This window comes from Gnatocerus cornutus, chromosome 6 (genome assembly GCF_029298725.1).
Source record: "Gnatocerus cornutus isolate USDA-ARS CGAHR chromosome 6, icGnaCorn1.1, whole genome shotgun sequence".
Taxonomy (NCBI): Eukaryota; Metazoa; Arthropoda; class Insecta; order Coleoptera; family Tenebrionidae; genus Gnatocerus; species Gnatocerus cornutus.
The window spans coordinates 13,748,834-13,770,685 of NC_142238.1; the positions used below are offsets into that span (position 1 = coordinate 13,748,834).

General features: G+C 36.6%; 1 protein-coding gene across 4 annotated transcripts in view; it reads right to left on the reverse strand.

Moving 5' to 3' along the window:
• Cad87A (cadherin 87A) overlaps nucleotides 1-21,852 on the reverse strand; it is a 64,558-nt gene that overhangs the window by 3,942 nt on the left and 38,764 nt on the right. For all 4 annotated transcript variants that reach the window (XM_088039367.1, XM_088039368.1, XM_088039364.1 and 1 more), the window contains 11 exons: nucleotides 7,017-7,225; nucleotides 6,842-6,970; nucleotides 6,532-6,792; nucleotides 6,290-6,482; nucleotides 6,122-6,234; nucleotides 5,564-5,761; nucleotides 5,006-5,512; nucleotides 4,634-4,954; nucleotides 4,168-4,581; nucleotides 3,825-4,113; nucleotides 360-1,193 (listed from right to left, as the gene is read on the reverse strand). In XM_088039367.1, the coding sequence (XP_087895493.1) occupies nucleotides 360-1,193; nucleotides 3,825-4,113; nucleotides 4,168-4,581; nucleotides 4,634-4,954; nucleotides 5,006-5,512; nucleotides 5,564-5,761; nucleotides 6,122-6,234; nucleotides 6,290-6,482; nucleotides 6,532-6,792; nucleotides 6,842-6,970; nucleotides 7,017-7,225 (3,468 nt within the window). The remainder of the gene's footprint in view (nucleotides 1-359; nucleotides 1,194-3,824; nucleotides 4,114-4,167; nucleotides 4,582-4,633; nucleotides 4,955-5,005; nucleotides 5,513-5,563; nucleotides 5,762-6,121; nucleotides 6,235-6,289; nucleotides 6,483-6,531; nucleotides 6,793-6,841; nucleotides 6,971-7,016; nucleotides 7,226-21,852) is intronic.

The following is a 21,852-nucleotide window of genomic DNA, read 5'->3' on the forward strand; positions in this document are numbered from 1 at the left end:
AAGTAAAAAGTGGCTTTGTTGTGATGTAGCGGGATCAGCGATCGGATGTGCACTGGATTGGAATAATTCATCGCGAATTTTAACGGTCGTCTGGATTTTCAATTACGGGAATTATGGGGCAATCACCTTCTTCGGATGTTTTCATCGGAGCTCACAATGGGACGGAGCAAGAGAAGAATTTCATGGCGGATTTTATGGAGAGACAATAAATACGAGAGAATCGGAGCAGACGTTTCAAATTTTAACACATTGTAAAGCTAAAGACGGCACTCTCATTTACTTTAAGAGTGATTAAAATGTAAGATGCTTACGCTGGCAATTAACTCTATATTACAAAAAATGTTGATATTAAATCTTACCGTTGTCGTTCCCCCCAATAATTTCGTAATGTATATTCCCATTAATCCCCGAATCTTCATCAGTGGCATTAACTTGCAACAATGGAACCGGCGGGTTGAGCCTCACGTTTTCTATTACCGTGACGTTGTACTCACTCTGATTAAATTTCGGCTTATTGTCATTAACGTCCAATATTTTCAAGTTAACCGGCACCGTGACCGACCGCTTTAAATTATGCGGCGCACCATCACTCGCCACAACTTGCACCACAACATCTTGAATCACCTCATGGTCCAAGAACCCGGAATTCGCCACTGTGATAACTCCGGAATCCTCCTCGATTTCGAAATTCCCACTGTGTTCTCCGGTGAGCGCATACTTTACTTTCCCGAAATCTCCGGAATCAGCGTCGGCAGCTTTGACACGCGTCACGAACGTACCGTTGGGAGAGTTCTCGTTAACGGTGGCGTTGTACGCCGAGACAGAAAAAACGGGATCGTTATCGTTGATGTTTACCATGCGCACGTGAACGGTGGCGGAAGCGTTGAGTTGAGGGACGCCACTATCAAACGCGAAGATTTTGAAAGAGAGCTCTTGGGTGTCTTCGAAGTCGATCTGTTTCTTGATTTGGATGATCCCCGTGCCGTTGTTGATCTGGAAGTGCTCGCTTTCCGGGATCATGGCGTAGGCAGCAATGTCAGAATCTTCGTCGTTGGCTTGGTACCTTGCGACGACGGTACCTACGGGCTGTTCTTCTTTGAGCTCAAGAGTGTAAAATGGGTTGGAGGGCGTCCACGGGGCCAGGAATGAAGGCGGAGAGTCGTTCACGTCGGTTATCGTTATAATCAACAAACCTAGAAATCCAATGAGTACAGTAGAATCCCGTTATAATGACGGCGAAGGGGAATGAAAATATGGTCACATTAAGCGGACGTCATAAAAAGCAAACTTGTAAAAAGAATTGGCAAAAAAAAGCTAATTTGTTAATGTAATAAAAAATGTCATTCTCAAAAAACATACAACAAAATAAAACATAAAATATATTTTAAGAAGTCCTGTGACAACGAAAACTAATTTATAAAAGTTAAAAACCACAAATAGTAGACTCGCGATAACGTGAATACGGGCTAACGTGAACACCATAATTTTAGACATCGTCAGCTCGAAAACGTAAACATCGAAGATTTTGTTAAAGATGCATGTGCCCTTCAGGCTGTGTCGAGTTTTTTTTACTATTACACTGGTCAACAATGATTTTGTTGCCAACCAATTCACGAAACTATGGATGGTTTTGGAAGATTGGTTCTGAATTTTTTTTCAATCTTGATTTTCATATTTTACTAAAAATCGGTAAAATATATATTCTTAAATATCTTTTTTTTGGAAATTATTAAAAATTGTTTCGTTTGAGTGGTTAATTAATGTACATAGAAGTTGAAAAAGAAAAAAAATTATAAAACTTAATTATAAAAGTAAAAATCGGTAAAATATATGTATATTCTTAAATATATATATATTTTTTAAATTATTACAAATTGTTTCGTTTGGTGGTTAATTAATGTACATAGAAGTTTAAAAAGAAAAAAAATTATAAAACTTATGTTAAACTTTAAAAAAACGCATTTTTTAGGCGACTTAAACTAAAAATACAATTTTTAGGCCTTAAAAGCGGCCTAAAAGTGAGTCTTTTCTGGCCGCAAACATTTTCGGCCGATCTATGGTGGCGCCATCTATCCATAGTTTTGCATATTACATCAAGATACCGATATTACCCTCAATTTTGTAATTAATTGGGTAAAATCAAATCGACAAACTGCTGTAAAGTGCAACAAAGACGTGTTGAATTATTGAAAATGAACATGGACAGCAGTGCTGTCGCAACAACATCAAAAAGCACATCAAACCTAATTCATACAAATTGTGAAGCTACACATGCCGAAACTGCAAATGTAAATAATAAAAATATGAACTTTTCTAAAGAATTCATAAATATTTCCAATTGTTCAGTTGTTATAAATGATTAAATCAATAAATCATAAGTAAAAATTAATTAACTAGTAAATTTAATGATGTCGCCTAAAAAATCTTGTATCACGGCCAAAAAGTGTCATTTTGCCCTCGCCTTCTTTCTGGCCTCGGCTAGCGCCTCGGCCATTAAAAATAGGCTCGGCCAAAAAAGAACCACTTTTTGGCCTTGGTACACAAATAGCTATTATAAGCGCCTCTTTTATATTTTTTTGGGAACAATCTCTTTTCAAAAATCAGCAGTAATCTGCCATCAAGTGACATTCCCATCTACCCTGATACCATTCTTTCATCACTTTTAGAATAGTGGAAGCTCTTTCCCTGTTCTTCACAATAATTTCCTAGATTCTCAAGAAATCTATCTAAATGACTAGAGAAAGTGTAACTTTATGCCCATATTTAATGAAAATCTTGAAGCATTTCAACGTTTGTTGGTCACTTGGCGAGCACAAAGCGAATTTTAACATGATAAAAAACACTTTTTTATAATTCGTGTTCTGAAGAGCCGACTCAAAGTCTACATTATTAAAAATACGCCAAAATCATAAAAACCAGAGCCAATTCAATACATTCAAAAATATATTCGAAAACTATGATCTTGAAAACATAAAAATCCGCAGAGATATTCAGGGCAACAATTTTTTTTTATGAGTTGTGTTATCTAATCTTCTGATTTGCAAATTCAACAGACTGAAAGAGACGTTTTTAACAAAAAAAACAGCGTGATTTTAAAAATGTCACTACTTTAGTATTTGTTTTTTCAGCAGACAATCTCTTTAGGCGACATTGCGCGTTGTAAGATGTTGGTGGTTTAAAAACAAAGGACTGTAAATTGGGCTAACAAAAATTACTCATTATTCGCATTTAAAAAGTCTCAAAAAGTTCTTTATAGTAACATTTTTTCTCATATCTTCACTATTATGAACAATTCGTAAATGTGAACAAGTCTTACCTTAATTAGTTCATACTATCGCGAGTCTACTGTAATCGTAACAAAAAATTTATAATAATTATAAAACATAAAAAACCCATTTCAGGACATCCTCATCATCTAGATTTCATAAAAATGTTAATTTGTAAAAAAATCTGTAATTTTTGTCTGCAAATTATTGCGGCATTTTTTTTAATTGTAAATGCTTTTCTACAATGCACCAATTTTTTTCATTAAAATTAAAACTAGCCTGCAGCGTAGAGTGTCTAAGATGTAACTGCAGGCGTTGGAGTAAGATGTATAAGGGAAAAAAAAGCTAGTCACAATATCAGTTGCGATTTGCTGAGAATAGCGTCACTATAACCGCCATGTCAACCTAACCGAAGTCATTATAACAGGGCAAAAATTCATTTAAGTTATATGAAAACAAAACTTTCTGTTACAAATTGGTCATAATAAACGGTCAGTCATTATATGATGAGGCATAATAAACGAAACTGAAAATACGAAGAAAGAAGTGATGAAATACCTTCTCCTTGCTGCACCGTTGGTGCTGTGATGTCCGTCACCAAAACAGTAATTCGGATGGTGGCAGCAACATCTCTTTCCAGTCTCTTCGCAACGGTCACCCGTCCCGTGCTTTTGTCAATGGTGAAGAAACTTTTGTAGGTTTCATCCGCAAGGACTTCATTCCCATGCTTGTCCAAGGCAGTGATGGGTTCCGTCGCTGCGAAATTCAGAGCTTCCGAAGAGTTAACATCGGGGTCCAAGCCGATTAGAGTGTGGACGAGAGTTCCCACAGGAACGTCCTCCATAATCTGGTAAAAAAAAAACAATTAAAAAGGTGATGAGTTTCAGAAAAATTAACATACTTCTGCTTTTTGGGTCGTCGGGACGAAGTACGGCGTCTTGTCGTTGGTGTTGATGATATTGACTATCAAAATTGTGGTCCCAGTGAGGGGCGGTTCGCCGTGGTCCTTCGCTACCACCTCCATGGTGTATGTGTTCCGTCTATCATAGTCTAATTTCGACGAGACTACTACAGCACCCGTAAAACTATCGATCTGGAAGTCATCATACGCCCCTTTTTGTATATGGTACGATATTTCCGCGTTGTCTCCTGTATCCGCATCCGTTGCTTTTAACTGAGCTATTGTCGTCCCCACTTCGGCATCTTCGGCGATGGCTTCAACGTAATTTTCTTTTTCAAACGTTGGATAATTGTTATTAACATCCTTCACAGTGATGTTAACAATCGACGTGGAGGTAAATGTGCCATCGCTCGCCTAAATAAAACGAAATGGGTCCTAAATACCACAATTGCCATGACTTCCTTACCATTACTGTTAATAAAATGTTATTATCAGAGTCGTTGGTGACATCCAGTCCCTTGTTGCTCGCTATTCGTATTTTGCCAGAGTTTGGCTCAATGTTGAACAGACCGGCGTCGTTTCCGGAAATGATAGAATATGTAACGTGAGAGGTTCGGTCGGCATCTATGGCTTCCACGACCAGGTCAGGATCGAATTTAACGGCCCCTTCGTTAATAAAAACCCGGTAAATTGATTGCGTGAAGACGGGAGGATTGTCGTTACTGTCGGTCAGGAGAATTTTGAGAGGAACTCGAGTGGTTTGACCTTTGCCCTCGTCGTCCGTCGCCTTAAATCAACATCACAATTTCTCTCTAATAAAAGTAACAAACATCCTTACAATAAATTGCAACTGGTACTCTTCCTTATCCTCGAAATCCAGACAGGGCGTCTTCCCTGGAGTATCGCACTCTGCTACCGTCACCGTCCCGGTCCTGTCATGCACCGAAAAGCGCTCGCTCCCACTTCCCGCCAAATGGTAAAAAATCCCGTTCTCCCCAAAGTTACCACTATCCCGGTCCTTTGCCATTATTGTTATGACCGGAGTTCCCGGACTCGACACTTCCGAAATGGTCGCTGAATATCCTTCTTGATCAAAAGTTGGTGCATTATCGTTAATGTCCGTCACGGTAACGGTAACGGTAGCTGTCGACGATAAATGCTCATCGGTGTACAACTCCTTCGCCAAAGCCAAAATAATGAATTTCCGCTGGTTTAAATCCTCGTAGTCTAGAGAACTATTCGCCACGCGGATGGTCACTGGAGAAGAACCAGTGACGATTTTTGGTTCAATGGAGAATGACGACGAAATGTCGTTAAGTTGGAGGGAGAAAACGGAGTTGTTACCCTGGCGAGAGAAAGAATTAAATATTTAGTGCGTTCCGAAACACGAGCTTACTTCATCCGGATCGGCTACTATCATGTTTAAGGAGGGAAGCGCAGATCCTTCGGAGATGTTTTCGGGAATTTGGATGAAATACTCGCGCTTGTTGAAGGATGGGGGTTCATCGTTCACATCTCTTATTTTTATGATGGCTTCTGCGTTGGTAACGGTTGATGGATCGGTGCCTTTTACGCCGTCCACAAGCTCATGAGCCTTGAAAAAATAGACGGTTTTTACTTTTCGATGTTTTTTGTCTTTAAGTCAATTTTTCATACAAGTCGCCAGCCCAGGTTAAGTATCAGAATTCTTGTTTACGCTATTCATAACGAAAAGCTTCGAGCAACGAATTCATTAGAATGCGTCAAGAAAATTTTATTTAAAAAGACAGGAAGTCATTCCCGGAAATCTCGCGAATGCAGAAATGTAATTCCCACATTTTATTAAAACAACGAAATAGATTCATTTGAATTCTGTACATCTAATAAAAACTGCTCCACCTCATGTCTGTTCTGATCCTTTAAGTAAACTCCTGCAGCGCTAGTTTGCGGGTAGCAGGATCGCAATAAATCTCACCTTGATATTTAGGGTTAATATCCCTTGTGGATTGTCAACGGTTTCCTTATCTAAAGGTCTTGCAGTTCGCAGCTCTCCAGTAATGGCATCCAGAATAAAATAATCCTTAGGATCTGGACCAAATCAATAAATAAAAAATAACCGCCTCTATCCATTACTATTACATACTGTTAATGAGCTCGTATACGATCTTCCTAGGAACGCCTCTGTCGCCATCTTCCGCATGAACAGTCATCACCAGCGTGTTAATGTCGGCGTTCTCGTCAATTTCCGCTTTTAAATCGCCGATAAAATGAGGCGGAGTATCTTGCACGTCTCCTACATTCACCGTTACGTTGGTACTGCTGCTGAGTTGGCCATCCTGCAAATTAAGAGATTAACACCGCTAAGGACAACAAGAACAAATTTACAGTGGCTTTCAGCAGGAACTGGTGCTGTTGTTGGGTGCTGTAGTTGAGTTTCTTGAGTAGAATTATGGCACCGTGGTATGAATGTTGAGTGGATTCTATAGTTTCGATTTGAAAGGAATCACACGCATCGTGATATTCAGGTAAATTAATGCATTCAACTTCCAAGTTTGCACCTGTCGTATCCTTATCTCCCACGATAATTTTCGAGAATATCGTCGTCCCGATTTGAGCGTCCTCTTGCGCTAGTATGTCATACGGAGCCTACAACTTCCCCGATTAAAACTGTTAATGCTTGAGCTAATAGACTCACATCTACAAAATCTGGAGCGTTATCGTTTTCATCTAGGATTATCACGTTCGTGGGGACTGAAACGACGTTGTTTCTACCACCTTGGACTTCATCCTCAATACTTACAATGAGCTTAAGTGTCACGTTAGTCTGAAAATAACCTTTTAGTAAGCCTACAGGAAAAACTCATTCGCACCTCATAATCCAATGGCTTGACCACAGTCACCGCTCCGGTGTTTCTATTCACTTGTAACAAGTCCGTGCCTTCTAAAGCGAAATGCACCGGTCCATTCTCCGGATCTGAGCCTGTTAAAGTGAATATTTTACTACCTACTGGAGTTTTTTCCGATATGGCGACATTATTCATGTCCATCATGAACACGGGCGGTAAATTGGCACAGCATCCTGAAACAAAACTCGACAATAATTGTGTGCAAAAACTTCAGCTATAACAATTAAAACTTGCAAAACTTAATTATTCCGTACCACACGGTATGTACTTGTTCGTTGAGAAATACGAGGCTATATAAGCTTCGAGCTTTTAGATGAAGAGCGACGGAATTTACAGCCGGCAGAAGTAAGCTTTAATTGAGTTATGTCGCCGAGCGAGTTTTTTGCCGCGGCTTTCGAAAGATAACGCGAAATTAGGCTCAATTGCGCTGGAAATTATTAATTGAGCCAGTTCCGAAGCTTTTATTTGAGTAATCAAAGAAGGGACATATAAATCAGCGAGATGGACGAGGTTCAAAGAGCCTAGGTGTCCCGGATTTTAAGCAAAAGAAAAATAAAAAGCTCTGTTTGCACGTTAATTAATGCATTGTGAAAACTCAACGTTCTTGTATTATTATTAGCCATTTTAGAGTAAATAACGGAAATGCTGGTCACGTAATAACAGTAAAATGAGCATACATTAAAAAGCGCAATCGGCTCTAGTTATGTGAATTAAAATAGTTTGAATGTTTTCATCTAATTATTTTATTGGGTCATAAAACATGGGATTATCAAACGTGGGTCATTTTATGGGGCTAAAGTTCTAAATTGTTTGTACTTAAGGAATTACCATATGTGGATCTATGAGCTTATCAGATAAAACTTTTCTGTTGAAATTAATGAGGTAAACTAACAAACGACTGAATTATATGTTTGCCGTGACTGTAAAATCCGTAGTTCAAACAGAACAGTCATAAAATTCCGCAATGTTGTTGGAGAAATAAATTTTGCTAACCCGGCGCATCCACCATTCCTATCTCTGATCCCATTTTCGATATAAACAAAAATGGTTGAGCAAAAGAAAAAGTCAAATTTATTTCCAAACATTGCTGCAAGCAGTACGTCAAGGCCCATTAGCCCGAATCGTTGCAAGCGAGAAGAGTAATTTTTAAACTACACATCCGCGAAATGGGCGCAATGGGGTTAGTTGAGTTAAAGCTGTTTTCGGAGTTTCCAACAAACGAGAGTTAATTAGAGTAATGTGGGACGGATTGTGTACGTTTAAAATGCAAAAAAGCGGGCAAATCTTGCCAATAAATCTGCCAACACCGAATTCAAACACAGTGCTAATGAAGGTAGTATTGCAAATCATTTTTTTCAATCTCCACTATTCAATTTCGGGGGGCGGCGTCGACGGAAAGTGAAGTCGTTACCGGTCGGTAGCAAAGCCGTGCATTTGTATTCAGTCCTTTCGGCTTCCGCCCCCCTCCATCAACAGTATCAGTAATGTAATCCCGGTGAGTGTGGTGCTATAATCCTGCTGCTTGTTGTTCCGGCTGACCTGCTTGCCATCCTGCTTGACATGCTGTCCTGAGTTTGTCTTTGTTCGCTTCGAGACGTTCCCACTCTTGATGTAATCATCCAGGAAGTCATCCACTAGACGGATATTTATTACGTGGCCGATGCTCTTATCGTGAGCGATAAGGGAAACAATCGTCTGTTGTTGTACATTTCGACAACGGATCGGATGCAGTTGTGAATGGTGAAAGGCGGCGACGTGACCGCTCCCAACGAAGAGGGTTGTAATCTGCTTAAGATCTTATGGAAAAATGCAATAAGATACAAGGCGAAATTCTTGTCATTATTAGAAAGCCTCCAGAGCAAACGGATCTGGCCAGATTTTTAAAAAGACCAGATTTAACAAGGTTGGACCGCCGTACTCGACCTGAATTTAATTTGTATTTAACCGAAATAGCAGATTTTTTTTAAATAAATCCGACACAAAACCAACAAAAGTCCCTTTACATATTTAATTGACACTGTTTGTTTATAGTTCGTTTTGTACTAAAAAATAGCAAACACGGTCCCACAGCTCGACACAAAAATGCTGCTTTTATGACTATTTTTAAAAATCCGACAAAAACGACATTTCAGCACCGCCATCCATCTAAATCTTAGCTTTCTAGCACATTTTTCAGAATAATATTCAAAATAACGAGTCTATACTGAAAATTGAATTGATGGATCGACCACGCATAACATTCAAGTTGAACCAATTAACTTTACCTCCAAACCATCGAAACTAATAAAACGTCAATTTGGGAAAGCCGTTTAAACTCAAAATTAAATAAAATTGCATTTAAATCATCGTCTCTAAAAATACGTAAAAATGGTGGATGCGCCGGATTAATTATAAAAATGTTTTATTCTGCTGTCAAGCTCAGACTATAAAAATGAATGAAGCAATGTCTCCTGGTGCCCTTCAGCTGGCTACAACTATTGATCTTACAAGAAACTTCATTCTATCATTTCGTTGTCAACTTTATCGACAAAAACTTTGACAATAACCACGCCGTTGCAGAATTGCACGTTTGGTCCCCGACGCAATAATCATCGAAAGAATGCGTTTAATTAAAGCTGTAACAAACTGTATAAATTAGTTGTGCAGCCGCGTAATCTAATTATTCTGGAATTAATTCAATAATTCATCGATAAATCAACAATGTTTATCACTGAGTGAGCTCTCCCAGAGGTTCAATTAGGCGACTAATGAACAATCTGTACGTAATAAACAGTAATATAATGCAGTGTTTACAACTTGCGAAATTTTTGAACAGAACAGCTAAATCTGGTTGAGGTATGTATACAACATTCCACGCTTTAATACCCACATCTGCACTCTAATAACTATTATCAAAGGAATAATGAAGTTCCAGAACTTCGATTCCTCAATGTAGTATCTGCGGTGTACCACCGAAATATAATTCCCTGTTCATGTCGAGAGTTCGTTATGATCAGAAATTATTTCAAACGAGTTTGACGCTGGTTTATTAGCAGAGTTTACACGCAAAAGTGAGGCTTGGAAATGGTCATTTAATTATACGGATTCGTGTAATAATGTTTGACAAAGTATCGACATCAATATTTCTATTTTCAGAGATAAAACTGCCGGTTCACCTGTTGGTTTGATGTAATTGCTGAGAGCGCCCACGACATTGTTTTATTCAAATATTTTCGGAAATTGCCAGGATCGGCGGGTCACGACCGAAGTTTCCCCGTATCCAAAGATACAGGAAAATCGATATGGATGTGTGAACGCAACATCGTAATCTTTGAAATGTCCGAACTGAGAAGTAATCAACAAGGGCCAGCTCTATAATTGAAACCGAGAGATGTTAACCGCGTTTTCGTAATGCCATCACGACCAAATATTGGGTGACCACGGTGACCTCAATTCACTCGACATCCGATATGACGGAATTAAATGCATTAAACGTGAATTCGACTAACGAGAAGTACGCATTTCCCATTTTTCCAATTAATTTGATTCGATGATGAAGTTGCAATTAAGGGAGCTCTATTAAAATTTCTGATTTAACATTCATTAAAATTTTTCCTAGTCTGTTTGCACCTCTCATCTTGAAACGTGGGGGAAATATCTGACGCGACGTTTTCCCGAAAACGAATAATAGAAGATTACAGTATTGCAAATCGAAATTCCATGCATAAATTTTATGTAAATATTTATTTCTATCGTGCGTATATTGATGTAAAACACTTCTCATGAATTTTAAACGTAATCGATAAACTCTAAAACGCGTGGCTGACACAGGAAACTCTATGCATGGTGATTATAAATTACAATTCTAGATATACCAGTCGGAAATCGAGAATTTGTAACTGCGTGTTATGTCCATTCTCTCGCATTAAACTGGGGATTATTAAAACCGCCCTGAAATAATAGCCTCTCATGGTTCATACCAAACCCTTTTAAACTAGTAGTTTCGCTTACGTGCTGTTAATATTTACAATAAACTTCCAACAACTTTGTCAAGTACTCATCCAGACATCTGTGTTAGCAGAAACCCTCTTCCTTTCTGCGACAAAGTTGATAATGACACTTTTATAGAATGATTTATCTTCTGCACTAGCGAGTTTTTAAAGGAGTTGCTACTCAAATAAACCGGCGACGATTTTTTAAAGCAGGTAATTCAAGTTTTTATTTATTGGGAGTTTATTGAACGCAAGAACTCTGAAAATGTCTGCACTTGACAGGGTTTCATGCAAGGAAGTGTAGTGAATGCATTGGGGCAGTTTCACGGGGAAAACGCTTGAATAAAGAATGAAAGACGGCAATTTCTTGGAAAATTTCGGCCCGCTTTTCATTCCAAACACATCAGAGTGCATTGATTGCATTAGTTATATAATAATAATACAAATGAAACCGCAGCACTAAATTTGGATGCACCGAAATTACAGAGAGGGACGCTCGATAGTCCAATAAGTAGCTCCTGTAATCAGGTCAATTTGCCTCGCTTAACAATTCAATGGAAGTCGCGTTGTTAAAAGAAACGGACGTATTTAGTCCAACGTTGAACGTTCGTGCAAATAAATGCAAAATTGCAGTGAGCATAAGAGCGGAAAATTGAAGAAACGTGATTATGAAATTTGTAAAATTTTTCCATAAATTTCGGTTTAGATTAAAACGACAATCATCCTGAAGTTGGTGAGACGTGTGGAGCGTACGTGTTTGTAAAATTCGGTTTGGATCCTGCGCTCGTTCTTTTGCCTCTAATTCCGGCGTCCCCGCTGTAAATAGCTGCCAAAAAGTCAAGGTATCTCCTTCAAATTCCCCCACAAAGTCGTATCAAATCGAAATGAAGCGATCGAGCGTAATCCCGTCTTCCGGTTAAAGCCAACGTTTAAAAGGCAAACATGGGAGGAGAAAAACAGTGAGTTTTCGAAGCCTCAATGCTTCCGAGTGAACAACAAGAAGTCATCAAAGCTAACTACTTATTAATCTGTGTTTATTTATTCTTGTTTCCTCTGTAATCCGCTCCGGTGGAACGAATCGGAATGGCGGAGATGAGGCATTAAAGGAATTAGTGTAAATGAGTTTTTGCTTCAGGTCGGAGTGATTCGCTCTTGCTTGTTAAAGGGAAATTAGTTCGCATTATAAATAAATAAAATCGTCCCGAGTTTGCAATTCCGCCACCTACCGATGCCAATTTACGTGTAAATCAGGGAGAGGTCAGGATTGCGGCAGAGTTTGAGGGAGTTTTAGTATTCAAGGCGTCATAGGTGGTGCATAAACTCTGCGGACTATGTAACTGGGAATTATGTAAATTAATTAATCGGGACAACGGCGTGTTAAGTCATTAAATCCGCTTGCAGAAGTTGAGAAAGCCAAAGGACTTTTGACGTTCAATCTCCGTTCAGACAAGTGTTGTTATTAATACGGTGTCGAGTCCCTTGGAGACAAAACGGATAAAGAAAATATTTCAACGAACTTAATGGTTACCAGATGTATTCGACAGCTAAAGCAAATATCTACCTTCAGTCAGGAGTTTCCATCTGGTGGCCAATAATGTAGAGCGGATTCTGCAGACTATAAATCCCAGTTTTGTGTACGTTGCAGAAAGCAACTTTAATCTCACCACACTTCTTTTGTACTCCTTGGTTTGACGTCCACCGTTTTTCTCGTCGTCATATTTTCATCTATACGAATCTTTTGGAAAACGAGACTTTGTAACATAATGTCATTGTAATTTTGAAATATGAAGATAAAAATGTCTTCACATTCATCTGGTTTCATTACGGCGCAACTGGGAATTGCGTCATAAATCAGCAATCTTGTTTTACAAGCCATTCCGCGTTCTGTCGTTAATGCTAGGTGCTCCAAACGAGAGATGGATCCGATTTATTAATTGTTTTTCGATATTATCGCAACTTTAGCTTTACGATTACACTTTATGACGAAAGATGTTTGTACAATTTCGATTTCAATCCCACCGTCGAATTGATTAATTTCATCGGAATCCAGAACTACTCGTGAAAGTTAATAAAGTTAAATCCCTCGTCTTTTACCAGGTGCAAATGAATTTTAAATAAGCAAGTAAATTGAAAATGCATTAATGGACAGATTTAGTTAGCTCCCGCAATTTCATTTACAAATTACTTTCGCTCGACATTTTACTCAGTTAAAATGTGCGGTCATTATTGGGGCCATTGCTGTAATACGTTAACGATTTTTAGGGAAAGGGTCGTGCCTAAAAGTGGAAAATGTCTTTATTCTTTAATAAACTAAGGCGATAAAAAAGTAGAATAAAACAAACTGGAATAAATTTATAATTTTTATTGGCGCAGAAAAATTGCAATTGTTACACTATTAATTTCCATAAAACAATATTAACTCATACGTACACTAGATTTGTCTTTTAATTAGAAATAAACGCCAACGATATCACAAAAATTGTTTATATACGAATATTGATAATGCATTTATTTGAAAATTAAATTAATTAATAAAATAATTAGCTAAATTATTATATATATGCATTAGTATATCTATATGTATATAACGAGATCAATATGCATATCTGAATAATAAATTTTCACTATAGAAACGTTGCAATTTCATCGCCTAAATTCGACCTAAATTTGAAATTTTCTAAAATTTGTGTTTGGTTCTCTGATTTTCAAATTAGCGAAGTTAATAAATATGTAGGAAAAAGTATAATCTCCGACTATTACTCTTTCATTGTTAAAATCATAAGTATGAAAGTTAAAGAAAAATATTGAAAACTCGTTTTTCAAATGAAAATTTCGTAAATTGATCTCTTTAGTTCTAAACTGTTATAAATTAAGTCAATACACAGTATGCTTAAAAAAGTGTTTTTTTCAAATTTTTATTCCTTTGTTGCTAAAATTAAAAAACCTACGAAATTTAATTAAAAATGAAAATTTTTGTTTCGGCCAAAAACAAAAATTTTATAATTTATCAAAATTATTAAACATGTCGATAATAAAGACAATATTTTGTCTAAATTTATCGCTTTTATAGTGTAAACCAACCAAATTGTACAATTTATTAAAATATAGAAAACCTTGTTTCACCATCTAAAAATTAAACGTTCTAAAATTGGAATTTTTCCTCATAAAATTTGATAAGCACGTCGAAGGCAATTATGTGTCCAAATTTGATTTGTTAATTTTAAAAACTAATGAAATTACGCAATTTAATAAAAAAAATATAATCTTTCCTCTTCCCACAAATAAAAATTTCCATAACTGAAACGAATATTTGCGGAGATAAAAATACTGATGTTTTGGAACTCAAAAATAAAGAAAATACATAAATCAGTGAATTTTCAACAACCCGCCTAAACAAGAAACCAAATTCATTTTAGTCCAACTTCGTATTTTCGTTTTCAGTTCTTTAAACAAGTTGATTTGGTCAAAAGAGGAAAACAAGAAACGTAAATAAGCTAATTTCTAAGCATAAAATGTAGAAAGCTGCCCGCTTTTTGTATAATTAAAAAAATCACTCTTGTATACACTTAACATAATTTTGAAACACAAAATGTACTTAAAATTTTATAACAAAAATCTTTTATGTTCTTCCTTGACTCCACCTGTATTATAATTTACAAACATCAAACTTTTATGAACTTTATCTAACATGTAAAAGAATCTCGAAGCTCGGTTTATTACCAAGATAATGGTTCTTATCAAAACTAGGCAAACTTTGAAACTATTTTATTCCAATGTGGATGTAATAATATCTCCTTGCTCATTTTTCCTAATTCAGTTTGGAACAATGTAGAACGGTTCAGTTCTCTGAATACATTTTCGCAAGCACCGCGCTTAACATAAGCTTGTCTAATTTAACTTGCTTGTAAAACAGTCATTTTTGTAATGTAAAATGTACAGAAGTAAAGCTAGATTTAACTAAAAATTTAAACGAAATGCTAATACCATTTCGAATCTGTTAATTATTCATGGAGTCACGACATCACTTTAAAGCTTCGAGACTGACTGACGACCTGAAACTAATTCTTCAGAGTTGGAAGTATCCAAATATTTAAGTTAACGGAGATTTGAAATATTTAATGTTAGATCAAAATCCGAATCCGGAACTGTAAGTGACATCTTTCATTGCATCAAATAAAGTTTTCTTAATGTAAATTTCAAATGAGCTTGACAAAATTCCTGCTATTTCAGGGCAAATCTCTGATGATTCAGTACTTGTTTATTCCGTTGTTGAAAGTCGGCATTTTCTAAAGAAAATAAAAAACTTCCTTGGATTAGCGGAAGATATTTTTTGCCTTTGCCCATGAAGCAGTTCGTGGCAGACGTTCGATTTAAACGGAAATTTTTAACGCTGACACGACGTAATTCATAACATCTCGTAATGCGCGAAATAACAAAATTTCCAGGAAACGTCAAAAACAAATCGGTTTTCAGCAAGAGAACAGTCGACTTGGCAGGACTTTTGATCCCAGATACAGATAAATAAAAATGTGTAAGATAAAATAAGTCAGCGGAGGAAATAAAGTGGAAAATGGAATGACTACAAGCGGTCTGTTTTTACGTGGTGCGAATTTTAATTGTGCGGAAAGAAGAAAAAGAAAGTTTCTCATTAGCTGTCAGTCTGTTTCTTTTATCTTATTTATGGCGGTTTTGGGGGGACTTATGAATATTATAATTTAACCAAATCTCGAACTCGATGAATTATTACGATAGGAGAGGAAAAAACTAAAAATTTAATCCGAGCGGAAAAGCATCGACCCGCCATTTTTCCGGTTGATTACTTGGAATAATAAAACCTGTTTGTTCGAGTTTGAGCCGTTATGGAAAAACTCGCTCGATATTTTGGGGGAAATTATGGAAGAAACCCTTAAAATTTACGCCCTGTAACAGAAAACTTCATTTTATAGGGCACTATATTTTATTCAGATCGCTTGTTCGCTGTTTCGTCCAACCACGAAACTTTATATGGGTTCCTACCATTATCCTGAACAGGATAACCTCGAGCTAAAAACCAAAATGTGCGTAAAATCCGAATTAAAAACTACGGATTATGGGCGAAACTTTCCGTGCAAATTCATGATTAATTGCCATGATTTGTTGTACTTTGTTATTTTATGAATTTTCCAATAACGATAATGGCGGAATTAACGAGCGAGATCAGTCCGGCGATTAAATTTAAACGCACGTGTGGGTCAACTGTGGGCCATAATTCAGGAAACGACAAAAGTCTGAAAGAGAGCTTTTGTTCTGCATATTATCCTCCGAAACCTCATGATAAATAAGAGCAGCAGTTAAGTGAAAAAGCGTGTTCTTGGAGCGTCCAAATATGTGCGATTTTAGTATTGACTCGGACATAAAAGAGGCGTCGTAAAAATATTTACAGCCGATGCATCCAGAGAAAAAATTGGAGATTGTTCGCTACTTTGGAAACAATTTCGAGCCTGTTTTCCCGGCCGTAAAAAAGTTAATTGTAATGCTTTAGATAACAATCGGGAAATTAAATGGAGAGTGCTCGTTCAATCCTAAAATTACGCGATAAAACCATGGTCGCTTGATAAATGTTGGTCGTTTAGTTAATCTGTTGAGGATGTTTCAATTGCCGAGAAAACATCGTCTTTATCTCTACTGCTCATTATAGAGCCCTTTTTCCATTCCACAAAAATAAATTATTTAGAAAAGATTCGAGCAATTACTTCGGATTAAACGCGAATCGGGGATATATTTTATTATATTTTAGAATGAACAAAACTGTTTTCTAGTTTATACAAATGAGCGAATTCCGATAAAATGAAGTTCTAACTCGCCTAATGAAAAATTCCTCAAATAATCTCGACTTGTTGGAATATTGTTATTTATGAACAAATTAAAATGCTTTCCATGGAAACCAAGAGCTAAATCTGATGAATTTTTCTTCAATTACTCACTCATTCAAGCTCGGCTCCCTTAATTTAATTTATGACGTGTTTTTTAAAAGTAATTTCGAACTTTAACGATCACGAAAATACTGTCAGTGTTGACAATGCGAAAAATTTCCAGACAATCCGAGTATTAAAATAAATTATTCATGTACTTAGGGAAATCCCGGTTGATAGAACGCGTTCGAAAAGACGCTCATTTTACATTGTTTTGGTGAAAAGTTTAAGAAAAGACAGATTTCTGTCTTAGGTGCTGTTGGAGAGTTAACACACCGGAGCTGCAATTTACATAATCCTGAAGTGAATCCCTGTGCCATTTCTCATCGGCTTCGAGGCAATCTCAGGCACCGAAAAAGAACAATTATGCACCTGCAACGATCGAAACGTATCTTGAATAAGTTTTGCGACATCAAAAGCGTTTCAGATATATTATAAAATTCAACCGCAGTTTTCGAGGAAACTTTTAAAACAAAGTGTGCGACTCCAAGTTCTGGAAAAGAGATTCGATTATTAGTTTTATTGGAATGCAAAGGAGAAAAAAACTAAAAGCGGCGAAAAGTTTTTCACAGGTGATAGCACATGTGTCGCTAACGGCCCGATCGAGAGAAATGAGTTAAAGAAGCGTTTCAGGTTTTCTGAGAGCAAAACCACGAAGCGTTGCTATCGGTTTTTGCGGGAGGTAAACAATTTGCTCAAAATGTATCCTTCTCAGGAAAATAATTCCTTTCCATCCTGTCTAGATTCTCAAAAATTCTCGTACTTTTCCATACATCCTGGCATTTTCGCATATATCCTCACATGCAACATACATATTAGTCATGACTAAAACTATGCCAAACTTCTGATATCGATATCTCGCTTATTTTTTGGAGTAAACTTGAGTTATTATATATCAGTGTACGCAGAATTTTGCGCAGACTCCAAATCTATAATTGAAATTCAGATCCAACTACAAATAACTGAGTTATGCCCGATCGAACTTTCGGATAGTTGATTTTCATTTTTCCTAATTTTTAAATCTAAATATCTCGGAAACTATTAGAGATATTGAGATGCGGTTTGCGCCATCGTTTTCCTCAGCTCATTTTACGTTAGAAAAAGTGATCAGAAGCCCAAAATTCGAAAGTCGACTTTTCGCAAAAAAAAAATTCGACTCAAACGATAAAAATTTTTCAATTTTTTTATTTTTGGCCATAACTCGTAAACTATTTGTCCGATCAATCTCAAATTTGGGGAGTAGATGTCTTTTCAGCTCCTCTTTCGATTGATGTAAAGGCAAAGTTATTAAACGTCGTTTTCACCTTGAAAAGAGTGATCAAAAGTCACCCCAAAATGACCTCTTCAAAACAGTTTTTGGCCAATGCCTCGTTTATTTATTAAGCAAACTCAATAAATTTGAGCCCATTTTATGCAGAATGATACGCTGAATCCAAAACTGCAAGAATTCTTAATTTTCGTCAACAAATAACTAAGTTATGGTCGTTTGAATTTTTGGGTTGTCGCCAGAGAGCCAAATTTTTGAAGGTTCAAAACAATTCGTGCTCAATGTCTCGGAAACTAATACAGATATTGAGATGCGGTTTACGCCATCGTTTTTCTTGCGATTTTTTACATAAGAAATAGTTTTTAGAGTTTTCAAAAGTCGAAATTGGCAAATTTTTGCGAGAATTCATGACTAAAACTATGCCAAACTTCTAATATCGATATCTCGCTTATTTTTTGGAGTAAACTTGCGTTAATATACATCATTTTTTGAAGATTTCTACGTAAGTTCTACGACTAAACTTCACGAAACGTTAGTAATATCTTTGCAAGTTGTAAACTCAGACCTTTTGACAAAAATCATAAGACGTATGAATTAAGAAGAAATAACGCACAAATAGTGGTAAAATTGCAAGAAGGCTTCAGGGCAAAAATATCAACAACAGACCAAATATTTATATTAAAGACAACCCAGAATAATAGCTACGAACAAAATCCAAGCATACGATTCGATTATCCGCGAGAATTTACATGAAGCGTAGAACATCCTCGTACAACATCCTGGCACATCCTTATACATTCTCGTTCATTTTTGTACATCCTCATACATTCTCATACAACATTTTCGTTCATCTTCACATATCGTCATACGTCCTCATACATCCTCATACAAACTCATACATATTCGTACAGCCTCACGCCTGTACCCCATAAATCCCCAGATGTTTACCCCTCAGGATTTTGAAAATTGATGAGAGTTGATGGAAAGGTAAAAATCGACAACATTAATTTGTGTTGAAATTTCGCAGCTCCTCTTGCGTTAAATATTACAAAGTCGGTGTTTGAAGTTTCGAAAATAAAACTTCCAAGTCGGCCAAGTAGATTAGTTTTAAATATTCACGTCGCTGTCAGACCTGCCATTTATAATTCATCGCAATTTTTCGTTTGCTCGATCGCTCTATTATTTTCTACGAACGAGTCCTTGATGCGTCTGAAAATTAGCCTCCAACTTTAATTAAAAGTTGTTAGGAGCTTTATTAATTGTATAATGTCATAAGAACCCTGAGACTCGGCATCTTTAGAACTCAACTTTATTCATAAAGGTTTTGTAGGCGAGAAAATTGCGTTAAAAACTGTCGCTCTAATTCTGTTAGTTCAGTGGAGGTTTAAAGAGAAACTGTAAAGAAGCGCGAATAAATACAGATTTTTCTTTTATTACCTCCTCATGTAGACAGTCTGTTGAACCAGAATAATGGTAGTTTTTGCGAGCTGACAGCATAAATCTAAGGGCGGAAGAGGTAAATCAAAAGAAAGCGACGTCTTGATAAAGTTTTTAGTATCCCCTTAAGTTAAATCCTTGACTAATTGCGGCACTGTAAATCAAGCCGACGTTTTATTATTAAATAGAAAAGATTGTTGTGAATTTTTCGCGCCCTGCAAATTTTGATTAAATTAACTCTGGGAAATCTTCTTAACATACAGCCAGTAGCTGTTAGTTGTAATTTCCATTTGAATATCGTGTCTTCTTTCTCGAGACAAAGCAAAGAAATTCGTGGAGCGTTTCGAGAAGAAACCCAATGTTCTCGAATAAGCTCCTTATTGTTAACGTTGACTCTCTTTCCGTGTAACAAGTTCTGCCAATAATCACATTCGCCTTAATTCAATTTTGGCTCTTGTGCGAAAACTTTGCTTTCAAGCCAACGTCTCTCGTTGTAATCGGGATGATAAAAATCGCATGCATGTCTCATCATCACCGGAAAAAACTTAATTAAAAGTCCGGTGATTTATGGTAAGGGTCGTGGTGGCGCTACTGCCATTTGCGATGGTATATTGACTATAATTCCCCCGCTGGGGCGAAATCTCAATTCATAAAGTTCAATGAACCACTTAAAATGGATATTAAAGTAAAAATGAGTACCTTGGGTAAAATAAAGACTGTATCAAACGAAAATTCTAATAAGGAGCTACTCAATTTTTTTACGAGCGTACGAGTGAAGACAAGACAAGCGAATTAAGGGCGGAACGACATGAGAGGGTATGTGAAAGCGGGATTGTAAATTACTCCCAGCTATTTGAGAAATATAAATTCATATCGTAAAAAAGCGGAAATTACCTGCGATATTTTCGAGAGGGTTTGCCGATACTCCATCATTATTTCGCTCGAGGATACGTCAATTTCCAAATAATAAATTATCGCATCTTGGTAAAATTTCAGTGATGTATCGCTGTTAATGTGTCCTTTTCAGGTTTATAAATCATTGTGACGGAGCCGACGTTTCGATCATAACATACCTGAAATTACATTTTTCCAAAAACACTCTCATGAATAATAAACTTTACCCCCACGCCCTTGTCTTAAAAAATTTCAAAATATCAAAGAAATCGCATTCCCGCTCTGAAAAATGGAGCCGTTTTCAATTTCGCGAACACATAATGTTAGACTCCGATAAATATAAAAAAACATAAAACGAACATTAGAATCCTTTGGGATTTCCTTAAAGGGTGATGTTTGTTTTATTCAGAACTGAGCTTAAACCCTATTTATGGCACGTGAATGGAATATCACGTAATGACACCTCGCGGCATAACTCCAAGATTATCTGTCATTTATTGAACCGACAAAACGAGACGAAATAATTCGTTGTTCGTTCATTTTAGCTCAAGAACGCTTTACTATAATCGTGTTTATTTCCGCTGGTAATTCCCCTTTTTAATTTCTGACGATATACGAGAATTACGCTTTCTGAATACATTTTCGTCAAACCTCGACTTTAGTCACTCTGTTAAATTAAGCTGGCCTTTGAAATTTATTTTTGCAGCGTAATCCTTCATATCTCAAGTTTCCACAACGCAGATTTTTGCTTACAATTTGTGAGACTACAAAAATACGAAATTAACCGAACATTATTCACATTCTCCTCTCTAAATAATTGTGAATTCAATGAAAAACTCAATTCTAATTACGCTTGTGATGCTTTATACTATATATTACATCCTGAGTTATTTTCAGTGAATGTTCTGGTATTTGGGCACAAAAAATCTACCAATAAACATTTCATTAACGCCAACGAAAATAATAATAAAGTGAAAATAGCATTGAGGTGCTTCGGGAAAAAGTAATCACATTTTTAAAATAGATGCATAAATCAACATGGAATTTCGCTAGGCAACAAATTTTGGAATAAAATTAAACCAGCAAAGTGAAAAATCAACAAACTTATTAAAGCATCTGATGCGAAAACAGCCTGTTAGAAAGTACGTACTCAAAAGAAATGCGGAAATAGCACTGTTACCACAGCAAATTAAAAAAAAATTTATAAAACAAGATTTTATGCTATTTTTCCTAAAATGCCATTTAAATCCAATTTTTTTACTAAATGTCTTTCTGTTTTT